A 15,078-nucleotide genomic window follows, 5' to 3' on the forward strand; every position below is an offset into this window, starting at 1 on the left:
CTGGCAGGTAGTGGATCCTCTGTGCCAGAGAGGGATTGGCGTGGACCGTGCTAGTGGACCGGTTCTAAGCCACTACTGGTTTTCACCAGAGCCCGCCGCAAAGCGGGATGGTCTTGCTGCGGCGGTAGTGACCAGGTCGTATCCACTAGCAACGGCTCACCTCTCTGGCTGCTGAAGATAGGCGCGGTACAAGGGAGTAGGCAAAAGCAAGGTCGGACGTAGCAGAAGGTCGGGGCAGGCAGCAAGGATCGTAGTCAGGGGCAACGGCAGAAGGTCTGGAAACACAGGCAAGGAACACACAAGGAACGCTTTCACTGGCACTAAGGCAACAAGATCCGGCGAGGGAGTGAAGGGGAAGTGAGGTGATATAGGGAAGTGCACAGGTGTAAACACTAATTGGAACCACTGCGCCAATCAGCGGCGCAGTGGCCCTTTAAATCGCAGAGACCCGGCGCGCGCGCGCCCTAGGGAGCGGGGCCGCGCGCGCCGGGACAGAACTGACGGAGAGCGAGTCAGGTACGGGAGCCGGGGTGCGCATCGCGAGCGGGCGCTACCCGCATCGCGAATCGCATCCCGGCCAGAGGCGGTATCGCAGCGCCCCGGGCCCGGAGCGCTGCAGTGAGAGGAGTGTAGCGAGCGCTCCGGGGAGGAGCGGGGACCCGGAGCGCTCGGCGTAACAGCATGAGAAACCTCTGTGGAACACCTTAAGCCAAAGTGGCCTGCAAACCACCAACTGTGACCGGGTTGAGGACCACAAGCCTAAGCCATCCCTCCTTAGCCCCATGTGCGCTCACTCTGCACTGCATCATGTGCTAACAGAATTAAAGCAATTTCTATGGCAATATAAAAACATATTAAGTAAAACAGATAAATAAATAATAATCTCAATACTTAAAAATATCTATATAATAAAAAAATCTAGAAACTTAAAAAAGGTTTTAAAAAAAAAGCAATAATACCGGCATAACAAAGATCTGTCAAAACTAGGAGCAGATCACTCCATGAGACAGTCTGGCTTTTCAACATCCAAGCAATATGGAATTCCATACCTAGCCATAAAAAATAGCCTGAAAGTTATAAACTGACAGCAAATTTTCACATTGGTCAGCCAACTCCTTTGTTCAGGGATCTGTCCTGCCTTTCAATAATAATATATACATTTATATTGAATATTCTACTGATATGCATATAAACCTGTAGATCAGCAGGCCTATATGTATATCAACTGTACAGCACATTCTTACTGATTTTAACAGCCATAACAGTACACAATACAACTAGCCTAGTATAGATTTAATATGGAATGGAAGATGACAGCTCAATCACAAAATGTTATACTAGTCAATATAACAAAAACATACCTTTACATGTGCAAGATACTGGTCACACATCTCTCTCATGTGGCTGAGCTGGAGTTTGTCACTGATGTGCGCAACAGTTTCTCCAGATGAGACCAAGAACACCCTGGGCTGCTGACCACTTTCTCTTTTCACAACATCCGCAGTTAAATTGTACATCAACTCTGTAAGATAAGGTCAACTGTCAGAATTTCTAAATCTTTGCCCATAAAACTAAATCTGTACATGTAGGCGTTTGTCGCCTCAAAAGAAAAAAACTGCATTTGCTAAGAATGTCTAATCCAGAAGCAGGACAACTTGTTTTACAAGTCTTCTTGTAAAACGATTTGTGCAAAAAATGGTGACTAGTGATAAGTTTAAAAAAATGATTTGCATCCACATGAAGACATGACCATTCCTTGCACAAATATTTAAACATATTTCTCATATACAGTATAAGGTAAAAAAAAAAAATAATATTTTAAAGTAGTGGAGTACCTCTTTAAATATCACCTGTCTAACCCGGGAAGAACTGCAGCACCATTAAAAAAAAGCTCACGATTGGCAAAAAACCTGGTCCAGTTGGCACTTACCCCTATGCTCTAAGGAAATTAAATTTTTTCTAAATTTAAATGGGGTCTATGGCAAAATAAATTTTTTAAAAAGTTTTAAGGTTTGCCTTAAAAATACAAGGGAACCTCGCTTGCCTATTCCATTTCCTGGTGACATCTCGACACAAATGAAATGTCCACTCAATCACTCAAATACTACCATCGTTCCTTCCCCAGCATGTTCTGTATGAGACACACTGCCAGTGGCCATTGCCAGATTGTCAATATGACTGTCAATACAGTGAATGCAGCAAAACATGTCGGAGTGTGTGTTTGTTTACTTGTAAAAACAGCTGGTGATTATCAGAAATAGGTTTTTTTTAGTTTTGAAAAATAGATGGCTGATGATTCACCTAATAACTATGTATATAACATATTATATAGAGAGATCTGTTTTATTATATATTAATACCGAGGACTGTATCCATAACAAATGAACATCCTTTGTGTCTAGAAGAAAGAGGGCTTCTATATCAACATAGAAGAAGATTCTAAACTGTAAGATCAGTGAGACTATGGATGTCTATTTCAGGGGAAGTTGTAATGGAGAACTCACAAAAAGAGGTCAAAAGTGGACTGAACCCATTTCAGGAGTGTAATAATATTGCAAGTCATAGTCACTATATTATTGAAGGGGGCCATTGATCCGGAAGGAGTCCTTTCCATAAAGAACCCTGGCTTTTACCTTTCTCTCGATCACCGCAGGATCGTATGCTGAATTTAGTGGACTTATGTTGGACCTATGTTTTTTTTCAGCCTTACAAACTATTTTAAAGCTCCAGCTAGCAACACCTCAACCATTAAAGGGGTATTCCAGGCAAAAAGTTTTTATATATATCAACTGGCTCCGGAAAGTTAAACAGATTTGTAAATTACTTCTATTAAAAAATCTTAATCCTTCCAATAGTTATTAGCTTCTGAAGTTGAGTTGCTGTTTTCTGTCTAACTGCTTTCTGATGACTCACGTCCCGGGAGCTGTCCAGCTCCTATGGGGATATTCTCCCATCATGCACAGCTCCCGGGACGTGACATCATCATTGAGCAGTTAGACAGAAAATTTCAGAAGCTAATAACTATTGGAAGGATTAAGATTTTTTAATAGAAGTAATTTACAAATCTGTTTAACTTTCCGGAGCCATTTGATATATAAAAAAAAGTTTTTGCCTGGAATACCCCTTTAACTGGACAGTTAGAAACCAATAAAAATGCTTTTAAAGGTCACAGTCAGGTTATCGTAATGTAAGCCTCCAAGATAAACAGTTCATAAACTCAGACTCGTGGACAAAATATTTACATAGAAAACTGACCCTTCCTGGTAACCTGAATATACTCAAAAACAGAAACATTCAGTCAGCTCTAGATAACTAAAAGACAAAGGATAACATAGAGAAAACTGCAGGTAAAATAAATCCACACACTGTAAAGTAAGCAAAGGGAGAATAATGATATGAGAACCATATAAATATTATTTTACTAAGATAAATATTCAATGGCGTAGTTTACAGTTTGCACAAAAGGCAAAAATGTAAATTAAATATGTATAAATATACAAAAAAAGCTGCATTTACATATAAAGAAATAAGGAGTATAATACATATAACACAATTTATTTTAGTATTAAATGTTCTTTAAGGAATATTAAATTATCTAACCAGAGAAATAAAATGTATACCGTAGTTATAAGAACAGATATGCAGAGGACTAGTCTTATATTATTCATTAAGAAGCATTGTGTAAATCAAGAAAAGGTGTTCAAGGGCCTAAATATAGTATTGATACAACAAGTCAGCTACAACACCCCTGAATTTTTTACAATTTTATTTGAAGATTTTTATTATCTGCACTATACAATGTATTTGGGAAGTTTCTAGATACCTTCACTTTTTCAAATTTTTTTATGTTGCAGTCTTATGCTAAAGTAATATATATATATATATATATATATATATATATATATATATATACATATTCCCAATCATTCTGCATTCTACCCCATAATGACAATGTAAAAAATAGAATTTTAGAACGTTTTGCAAATTTATGAAAAATAACATTTGCATGAATATTCAAAACCTTTGCTATGACACTTAAAAGTTAGCTTAATCTTAATCATCCATGAAACATACAGAGATCTTTGGTCATACAGAGATATTCTGATCCAGAATGCTCTGGACTTCAGATTTGGCCAAAGGTTCACCTTCCAGCCAGAGCCCTGACCTGAACCCTATTAAACATATCTGGAGAAACCTGGAAATGGCTTCCCCCAACCTTTTCCATCCAATCTGACAGAGCTTGAGAGGATCTGCAGAACAGAATGGCAAAATATCCCCAAATCCAGTTGAGCAAACCTTGTGACCCCATACCTAAGAAGAATGGAAACTTTAATCGCTCCCAAAAGGTTCTTTAACAATGTACTGAGTAAAGGGTCTAAATACTGGGTTATATGAAATGTGAAAGAATTTTAGATGGCTCTAACGTACAGCAGTGACGTCTTTATTCCAGCCCGACAGGTACAGACATAATCCAGGCCAACAGGCTATTTTATGCTAGTTGCACTTTCTCATGATCTATTAAAGGTCATGAGGAAGCATAATTGGCGTGAAACGGCCTGTTGGCTTGAATTGCGTCTGTACCTGTAGGTCTGGAATAAAGACGTTACTTCTGTACCATGAATGCCTTCTGATATTCTTTCATATTTCACATTGGACCTGTTTTACTTAAGTGGATTGAGCCCCATGGAGGTGATTTCAGTACTTGGGGATTTTCTCTGTGCTAAGTTCCTATTCACTCGTGCCTGTGGTTGGGTGTGAGAGGCTGTGTCGGTGATTACTATTGTTCTTTTGTTTGTCTAAATACTTATATCAATGCAATATTTTAGTTTTCCTTTTCAATAAGTTAGTAAAGATTTGTAACATTCGGTTTTCACTTTGTCATTATGGGGTACAGAATGAAGGTGGGGGGATGATTTAACAAAATGTTAATGACAATAAATGTGTTTGGGTCTATATATTTCAGTCATACCATTAAAACCACATGCCTAATATTGTGTAAGTTCTTCTCTTGAAGACAAAACAGCTATGATTGGTTGAGTCATGGACTCCACATGACCTCTGAAGGTGTTATGTGGTATATAGGGATTTAGCAGCAGACCCTTTAAATCCTTCAAATTACACAGTAGGGCCTCAATGGATGAACTTGTTTTTCCTGCACATCTTATAGAAGCTTGATTAAGATCTGGGGAATTTTAAGGCCAAGTAAACACTGTGTACTCTTTGTCATGTTCCCCAAACCACTCCTAAAAACTTTGCTGTGTAACAGGGCTCATTATCCTGCTGGAGATGCCTTTGCCTTAAAGGGGTCTACAGGTCTGCAACAATGTACATTTGGTGGTACATGGCAAAGGAACATCCATATGAATGCCATCACTCAAGACTTTCCAGCAGAACATACCCCAGAGTAATATACTCCCTCCACTAACTGGCTTCCTTCCCATACTGTATCCTGGTGCTATATGTTTCCTAATGAAATGACACAGATGCACACGGCCATACTTATGATGTAAAGGAAATGGCGATTTATCACACCAGGCCATCTACTTCTACTATGCCATGGTCCAGTTCTGATGTTCACTTGTCCATTGTAGGTGCTCTGGGTGGAGGATAGCTTGGGCACTCTGGACAGTCTCTGGCTATACAATTAAATGCACTGGGTCTTCTGTGAACTTTCTATCATAGCCAGAACTAACTTTTTCAGTAATCTGATTGAGCCTTAGTAACCTTACAGCAATTTGCGCTACAGTAGCCCTTTCATGTGATCGGGACAGATGGGCTGGGCTTTACTCTTAATACAAAAGCCATGGCTGCCCAAGACTCAGTTGCCCTTTCCCTGGGTGGTCTCTCCTAAGACCATTTTTGTTAGGTGCTAACCACTGCATGCTGGATACACCACTCAATGCCTCCCCTCAGTGAGATCTGACCCAGCTGTCTAGTCATCACAACTTGGCTCTTGTCAAAGTGTCTCAGATCCTTCTAATTGCCCAGTTGTCTTTCTTCTAACACACCATCTTCAAGAACTGACTGTTAATTTGCTGTTAATTATATATTTTCCTTGACAGATGTCATTGCTATGAGATATTAAGGATCAATGTTATTTTTGAGGCTTTAATGTCATAGCTGATGTCAATATAACTGGAGTGGACTTATAAAACAGCAAATCAAAATACAATACATGTATTTAAATTATACTGAAAGCTTCACACTATAGAAGCACTCAGTTCAGAATTGTCACAACATGTTACTAACTGAAATTACACGCCATATACATATTTATCTAAACTTACATGTGAATGTATGTTAAAAAGGAAAAAAAAAAACAGCTTTCTAAATATGTGAAAATAGATTACACAGCTTTCGTGCGCCATTATTATTTCCATTATGGCACTTTACCACTACAGGATGTAAACATTGACAGGAGAATTGACAATGGTGTGTAATTTAGTAGGTGAGTATTGTCTCTTTTGCTACTTAAATATATTCATCAAAACACTATTGTAACAGCTGAACAACTCCATTAAAACAATATTTATAACTCAGAACATAACATTTATAATATAACCCATACTGATTTGAAGAACACCCCCATAAGCTGTTTAGTGAGGTGACCAAAGGCTGCCCCATTCAGACAAAGAAAAAATGGAAAGGTGGCCTACTCATGTCCATGGCTCTCTTCATTCACTTCATTGGCAGGTATGTTCACCTTTTTCATAACTAAATAAAATACTAATCAATATAAGCCCTTTTTTATAGTTATTATCTGTATCCGCATTGAGTAAAAATCTCATTTACCTATTTCACCAGGAACATGTTTGCCACGAAACCGGAAGCAGACAGTAATATTGACACAGTTCACATTTTGTGTCCCATCATGGCACTGTGGTGCAGTGATGTTAATGGCGTTTGGCAGGATTATTGAGGCATCCACAGTAATAACTGGTCTTGCTCTGATAAATAAAAGAAAAAAAAACTGTATATTTAGTATACATTATTTATACCTATATATTTGTGTATATATATATATATATATATATATATATATATATTATCATAAATACAACCACAAAATACCCACAACACCCACAAGATCTAGAGATTAGCATTTCTGTTGTAGCTATGTTTAAACCTGTCTCACATTGCAGATATACTAAAATAACATCCTATATGTCACATTTATAGCAATACAACATACATTATTACAAAGCTTATATATACATAAGAAAAGTGTTTTTTAATTGACAATAGGGAACATGTGAACATGGCCTTATAGAACAGAGCTAAGCAGACTGATATTTGGGTAATATAACTAGTAATTTATAAGTAGTCATGTGGGCAGTCCTACCCAGTGATTGACAGCTACCAGTGTATAATTGTACATATAAAGAGAGCTATCATAACTTATTAGCACCACCCACATGACTAATTATCCCAGTATAAGCAGAGGGTTACATCAACAAATGACAAGTTATCCTGGAACATTTCCTACAAAACTATATATCAATTTGCTTAGCTCCTCCTGCTCTATAGCTCTATAATATGCTGCCTGCTGATTGGACTGATGTGACAGGTTCCCTTTAAGACTACTTTTCCAATATTTACGTAAAAATTTAGGTATTTGTCATATAACAACACAGCCAAATGAATAAAAGAAACAAGTAGAACATCTGAAATAGTAAAAAATATCTTTGGGTTTCAGGAAAAAAGAAAGTAAACTTTATAGAAATCTGTAAAATTTGCACGTTTGCTGAACTGCACTCAAATTGGGTAGGAACAAAAATATGTATTAGGGTGAATTACTCGAGTAATTCCTCTTGAATTCTCCACTCCAAATTAATTCACATCTCCTCTGCCAATTGACCTTAATGTTTTTTCCGCAGTCCTGTAAACACTGCGAAAATTCTGCTAGCGGAATTCCGATGCTGAATTCCGTTCCGCTTGAAGAAAGAGCATGATCATTCTTCAAGCGGAATCCGCTAGCAGAAATCAATAGAAGTCAATGGTAAAAATAAATTCCGCCCGACATCGTTTTCACGCAGAATGTGCGCGGAATTTGTGCGGCATTCGTGTGGAAATTGCTGAAAAACCCTTCACTACTTTCTTCTGCACGCAATTCCGCGTGCCATTCCACGCATATTCCGCGCAAATTTAGCACGAAAATAAAATTCTTTTTTCCGCGCGTAAATTTTTCGGTGTGAATTCCTCTTGATTTACTCCGTGTGAACGCACCCTTAAACAGCACCATATAGATTTAATACATTGCCTAACGCTATGGAGATGCCTTTCGATAACACATAAAGTCATAACTCTAAGGGTACATTCACACTGAGGAAATCGCCAAACTTCCTCAGTGGATCTACACAGTTCAAACTGCCTCTCAATCAGTGATTATTTTGCACTGAACATGCAGCTGAAATAAGTGTCAGAATAGATAGTTCAATTGATTGATGGGACTTTTCTTGTGGATTCCGCAGACAGAATGAACACGTTCATGGAAATTCCGTAACAAAAATTCTACTATCTGATCTGAGCAGCAAAATTACCACTCAAAGCAATGGGAGGCTGCTGAAGCAGATTTTTTATAGTGTAAACTTACTCTAAAAGTCATCTATAAAACTAAATGAACGTTAATAGAATGTATTGCCAGGTACAGCCTACTACTCTGTGATAATTAGATTACAACACTTAGGCTTCCAACATCTGCACTTTTAGTGACATTTCCCATAGTGTATTGTTATCAACATCCTTGTGCATCATCTGTATCACCAGGAAGGGAAAAGGTCAGCAAACAAATGACAAAGAACTTGGCAGTCTTCCAAGTGTTTTCACCCCAAGAGGATAAAGATGCTTAATGAAACTCAATTTCCGTAATTGTTTGCTTGTATGAGCCAGGCAGGAAAATTGCAGATTAGAAGAGTCAGATTCGCTACAGTAATCTCAGGAGTGTGTCTAATGCAATTCATGGCCCCTCTACAAGCATTTAACTCCCTTGGTTGAAAAAAATGTAAGGAAAATCGAATTCCGTGTGTCTTACAGGCAACACTCAAAGGATAGTTCAAAGAAGGAATAAAAAACAATCTAAGAAATCAGAGACATTCAGGTTTCAGCACAAGAGATACTGAATGTTATAAACAAGGAAGGGTTGAAAGGTCATTAGCTGGTTGTCTTAATGACTGAAACAGCATTTGTCTTTGGAGGTTCTGTCAAGACTCAGAAATGTGAAGAACAGAAGATCAGAAACCCACGAATCCCATCACGTGTAAATATCTAAACTTCCCACACAAAATCCAATCTCCATTTATGTCTCTCCTAATCTCACTGTGAACTTGCTGAGTGCATTTATCACTTTATAACCAAATATACCTATATATTTAATCAAATTGTATACGTTCCCTTGAAACACAAATTATATAGCATAGGTAACAAAATGACCACTGACATATAAACCAAAAAATGCCTATAGAAATAACAAAATACTCAATAATACTCAACATTACATGTTTTTTTAAATGACACTAGACAAGGACATAAAAACAACAGAGGCATACCATATATATAGTAAAAATTAGTACTTTATGGTATATATCACACATTAATCCATATGATATACTGAACTTAATCAGACATAATCAGTATGATATCTGTTTGATATCTTTGCTATCCTTAGTACTTAAATTGGCAATATGGAGAGGAGTTTGCGGCTCAATGAGCTAGCAGTCTATGGAGCAGAGGTGGGAAGAATAGGGGTATGGAGATACAGAAGAAGGGGGCAGCTACCTTTGTGACATTAAACGGTGAGGTAGAGGGATAAGGAGGCTAGTCCTGATGTATAAAACTCCAGCAAGTTTGCCAGGTTGGCGGATGAGGGGGGTGTTGATTCAAAGCTAGCAATGCTGCAGCAAGACATTGCCTGTGACAGTCAGGGGGGTATCTGCTCCATTTAGGATGAGAGGAGGTGTGCAGGCAGGTAATGGTAGTGGGTATTCAAATATTAGGGGGCACACTGGGCAATCTGTCACAAACACCAGGATCGTCAAACAGTATGTTGTCTCTATTTGCACTCAAGTTTGGCACATCGCAGATCGGGTTGCCAGATTACTGGGAGGGGCTGTTGAAGACCCAGCAGTCATGGACCCAGCAGCAGACATTTGGCACCAATGACAAAGTAAGAGGTAGGTGGAGTGTCTTTACAAATTAAAGAACTGGGCTGACTTCTCTGTCACATACAGACTCCATCGTAGTGGCTGGCTACACCTCAATGGGGAGGGTACAGCTGTGCTCTGGAAGAAGATAGCCAGAAGGGCTATGGTTTAAACTAGAGACTGGGGGAAGAGGGCAATTACACTAGTAAAGCACAAGGCAGTGTAGATAGAGAACTGGGACTTAGTAATGAACCTGGGGGTGGAGAGAAGGGAGGGTTTAAAATAGTTAAGGGGCCAGGCTTAACAGAAAGAAAAACAAATGCACAGCTAAACTGCATTCTGACTAATGCTAGACGTCTGACAAATAAAGGTCTGGAGTTGATAATGTCTGAGGAATGTTATGACATAGTGGGAATAACAAAGACATGGCTGGACAATAGCTATGACTTGGCAACTTACAGGGTTACAATTTATTTAGGAATGATTGGAAAAATCGTAAAGGGGAGGGATTTGTCATAATGTCCATACTACACTGCAGATGGATATATGTGAGGGAAATGATAATGTGGAGTTATTATGGTTAGAAATATGGTTAGATGGTTATTATGGTTAGAAATATAGAGAAAAATAATAAAATACTGATCAGAATTTGCTTAAAGGGTTATTTTGGGATCTAACATTTTATCCCCTATCCCCTGCCGCTGGGACCCCCCACAATCTCGCTGCAGCACCCTTATTGTATGCTAGATGATTCCAAGACTGGAGATGTGACGTTACGCCCCCTTCCATAGACATTAATGGAGGGGGCGTGGCGTGATGTCATGAGGGGGCGTAACGTTACGTCATGTCTCCAGTCTCGGAAACCGGAGGTTTCTGAAACTGGAGACGCAGCTCGGCATACAATGCGGGTGGTGCAGCGGGATCGCGGGCGGTTCCAGCGATCAGACAACTTATCCCTTATCCTTTGGATAGGGGATAAAATTTTAGCTCCCGGAATACCCCTTTAAAGTCGCCAAATGTAATAGAAGCAGCAGAGAATCTACTGTATTACAGATAAGGCAGCAAATCAAAATGAGGTTTTTATGACATATTTCTGTTACACATTTGCTGTGATATTCCTTTCTTTAAACATCAGATAGTCATGACTATGTATTCATTAGCACAATCTTATTACTGTTACTATAAATTATCTTATTTTACTTCTTATTATTTTTTCCTTTCCTTTCAAAGTTTATGGAAGTGCTCATGATAATAAATACTAGAAAATTGTATATATTATTAATAAATTCAAAATGATTTACTGCATATCACATTTAAAATTGGTTAGATCCAGTACACAGATTTAGGCAGTCCAAAATTAGCATTATGACCATAATTTAGAACTGTCTAAACAATATCAGGAAACAACTATTTGTTTGCCACTCTTTTGCATTTTGTAGCAGTTTTCATTGCATACAAGATAGTATGGTGCTTTATATTATATATATTTATTTACAAATAGCGGTATATATATACAGTATATATACCGTATGTATATTTACAAATAGCGGTGTGTATATATATATATATATATATATATATATATATATGGGAAAGAAAGAGAGAGAGAGAGAGAGAGAGAGAGAGAGCAAAGTGCAAAAATCACAGCACCAAGCAGGTTCAGGATCTTGTGTAAAAAGCTGGAGTCTTTTATTTAACCACAAACTAATGCAACATTTCAGCAGCAGTAGCTTGACAAAGGCTACTACTGCCGGAACGTTGCATTTGTTTGTGGGTAAATAAAAGACTCCAGCTTTTTACACAAGATCCTGAACCTGCTTGGTGCTGTGATTTTTGCACTTTGCTGTATCTACACCTGGGTTGGTTGCCTGGTTGATCAGGGGCAATACAGAGATCTCTTTCATGATTTATTTATACCTAGGACTGTATCTATAACAACCGCTACATCTAGCTACTACTACATCTACTCCAGCACAGACGGGGGTCTTTACAGTAATAAAGGGGGTGTGGATAAATTTCTGCAAAGTAATAACATTTCAGTTTATGGATACTAGATTTATAGGGACAGAATGTCAATCCAGGGATTTATTGTGATCACCATATTTGGAGTCAGGAAGGAATTTTTCCTCTGTCACATTAGGGATTTAGGTTGAACCTGATGGTTGTCTTTTTTCGACCTTATGAACTATGTTTCTATGTTACTGTGTTTAGCATGGGACTACACACAGGTGTGTGTGTAGAGTAGTAGTTAGAAGCAGGGGATCGTTGATTTCGAACTTTAAAACTACTACATGCTAATACCCATGTAACACAGCAATCCCGTGCAGACTGGATCTGGCAGAGTTGAAAAATAGCAATTAAATATTAATATTATAAGGTGACACTTTAAGAGTCCCCATACGGACATGGGGACTGCAAACAGACCATGTTGGAACCTTGCACACTACAGTCTTGGGCAGATAATATAGGGGCAGAGAACTAAGATTAAAGTTCTTGATATAGGCCACTTACAAAGTGTGATAGCTTTTTAAAAGCAGTGCATTTATCAATATTTTTTTCTAGGGTACCCCTCTGAAGAAGTTCTCTTCTACTCTTCTATGGTCTGATTCTTAAACTGCTTGCAATAGGACCAGCTTACACTGCATACCAACTAATGGGAATCATTCTTTTGGCTGTACATAAGCTACTTTCAGCACATATCTGTCCAATGAATCCAGATCATATGGCAACATCATTATTTGTGTTTTATTAGTTCATATAAGTTTGTGGCTCTGTGTAAAAGATTGGTTCTCACCTTAGAAGTACCACACTGTCTGACATAAAAGCCCCGATGGTCACATCTGAAAAAACAACAAACAAAAAAACTAAACAAATGATCAGCCATAAATATTGGGTACTGTAAAGCGATAAAAGTTAAAAATCATTTAACCAATTCTCCACCTTCCCTGTTGATCTTAAAGATGTTGTAAATTCAGAAGTAGAGATGAGCGAACTTACAGTAAATTCAATTCGTCACAAACTTCCGGCTCGGCAGTTGATTACTTTTCCTGCATAAATTAGTTCAGCTTTCAGGTGCTCCGATGGGCTGGAAAAGGTGGATACAGTCCTAGGAGACTCTTTCCTAGGAATGTATCCACCTTTTCCAGCCCACCGGAGCACCTGAAGGCTGAACTAATTTACGCAGGAAAAGTCATCAACTGCCGAGCCGAGAAGTTCGTAACGAACCGAATTTACTGAAAGTTCGCTCATCTCTAGTCAGAAGAATGAGTAAGGCCTACAGGGTTTTATGTCAAGCATAACATATATGAAAGATAACTAAGTACATTAACACATAACAAATGAGCACTGACCATATATGCCCAATGATTGTTCAGTATGCCCTTATGTCATGCTTACAATCTAAAATGGTATTCGTAAATCTCTCCAAATGTGCTTCTGAGGACAGCTACTTTGCAGTGATTTTTTTGTAGTGCACAATGCACTCCAGTTCTGCAAAAGTAGCTGTAGTGTTGGATTTAGTTTAGATTACAGGACACATTTTTAAAGGCTCATATTCGTGCCTGCATGTTGATTTCTTTTTCTTATTACATTTTTAAACTTGGCATTTCAAAAGTATTTTTAAACTATATTTATTCTATATTTTTAATTTTTGAATGGAGTCTGGAGATTACATTTGGTGTGGCTTGCTTTGAACTGGAGGCATGTTTGCTATTGCTGCTTTGTGCTGCAGATTACTAAAATTATGGTACAAAGTGCGTGGTTTACTGTGATCACGGTAAAAACATGGCAGTTCTGCAAAAAAACACAATGTTTCAACACAGCCTCAAAATAAGCAAAGACTTAATGGACAAGTCTCACAGTAAAAAATTGTTCAGCTTTTAGTGCAGAAGGTAAAGTTATATAGGTTTGTAAATCACTTCCATTACCAGTGCTGCTTAGAAACAAGCTTTATCTGCATTCTTCTGTCTGACAGGAAATTCAGCTGTTCCAGATTTTCATGACTTTCGACCCCCTATTCAGGCTGTTATCAGCAGCATCCCGGGGCCGTGACGTGACAATTACCCAGAAAACCCCTGTGCTGCAGAGAGCTCCCTGTGCTCGGCCTTAGCCCCTCCCATCTGATGAATATTCACACTGTCCTCCCTCTGTTCTGCAGTGATTGGCTGAGCAGCACTGCCTATATGCCGGCTGATTCAGATCATAGCAGTGTCAGCAAACAGGCTGATTCTCTCCCCTCTCATTGTTAATGTTTTTACACTGAGAACGGAGGAGAGGGGGGAGGGGAGGGAGCTGTCACACTGAGCACTGGGGAGAGAGGAGTGCAGGGCAGAGAAGGGGGGAGGTGATTGTGCCACCTTAAAGCTATTTCACTGAGAGGAGGAGGGGGAGGGAAGGATTTTACAGTGTAAAACTGCAGCTTTAACTCCAGGGTCCCTCTCTCTGAGCACTGAGATTACATTGTGTTTCCTCGTGGCCACCCTGCTGTATAGGGCTATGATTGGAGCTCAGTGTTATGTGGCCACCCTGCTGTATAGGGCTATGATTGGAGCTCAGTGTTATGTGGCCACCCTGCTGTATAGGGCTATGATTGGAGCTCAGTGTTATGTGGGAGTGACTAACATAAGTTAGGGGAGGTAACAAGCTCTCTGCTCAGGCAGCTGAGAGCAGGAAATGTGAGCAGTGCATGCAGGGAAATGTAGTCTTTGAGATCACAGGCATAGCCACCATAACCAGGAAGTAACTGGAATTTATGAGCTGAATAGCCGGTGAATGGGGGCTGGAAAAAAAATCACAAACATGTCAGAGAGGTGGTAGGTGAATATACTATGGAATGGCTAGGTATTTTTTTTTTCTTTGCTGCATGGGATATCTTCTTTAATTTACCACCTCAACAAATATATATTTTTAAGCATGTGAAAATCTTTTTTGGAGGTGGGTT

General features: G+C 38.9%; 1 protein-coding gene across 2 annotated transcripts in view; it reads right to left on the reverse strand.

Annotated features, from left to right (window-relative positions):
- ITGA9 (integrin subunit alpha 9) overlaps positions 1 to 15,078 on the reverse strand; it is a 519,026-nt gene that overhangs the window by 331,598 nt on the left and 172,350 nt on the right. For both annotated transcript variants that reach the window (XM_056520347.1, XM_056520346.1), the window contains exons 13-15: positions 12,934 to 12,979; positions 6,793 to 6,947; positions 1,362 to 1,522 (exon numbers count right to left, since the gene is read on the reverse strand). In XM_056520347.1, the coding sequence (XP_056376322.1) occupies positions 1,362 to 1,522; positions 6,793 to 6,947; positions 12,934 to 12,979 (362 nt within the window). The remainder of the gene's footprint in view (positions 1 to 1,361; positions 1,523 to 6,792; positions 6,948 to 12,933; positions 12,980 to 15,078) is intronic.

The sequence above is a fragment of the Hyla sarda genome, chromosome 5 (genome assembly GCF_029499605.1).
Source record: "Hyla sarda isolate aHylSar1 chromosome 5, aHylSar1.hap1, whole genome shotgun sequence".
Classification (NCBI taxonomy): Eukaryota; Metazoa; Chordata; class Amphibia; order Anura; family Hylidae; genus Hyla; species Hyla sarda.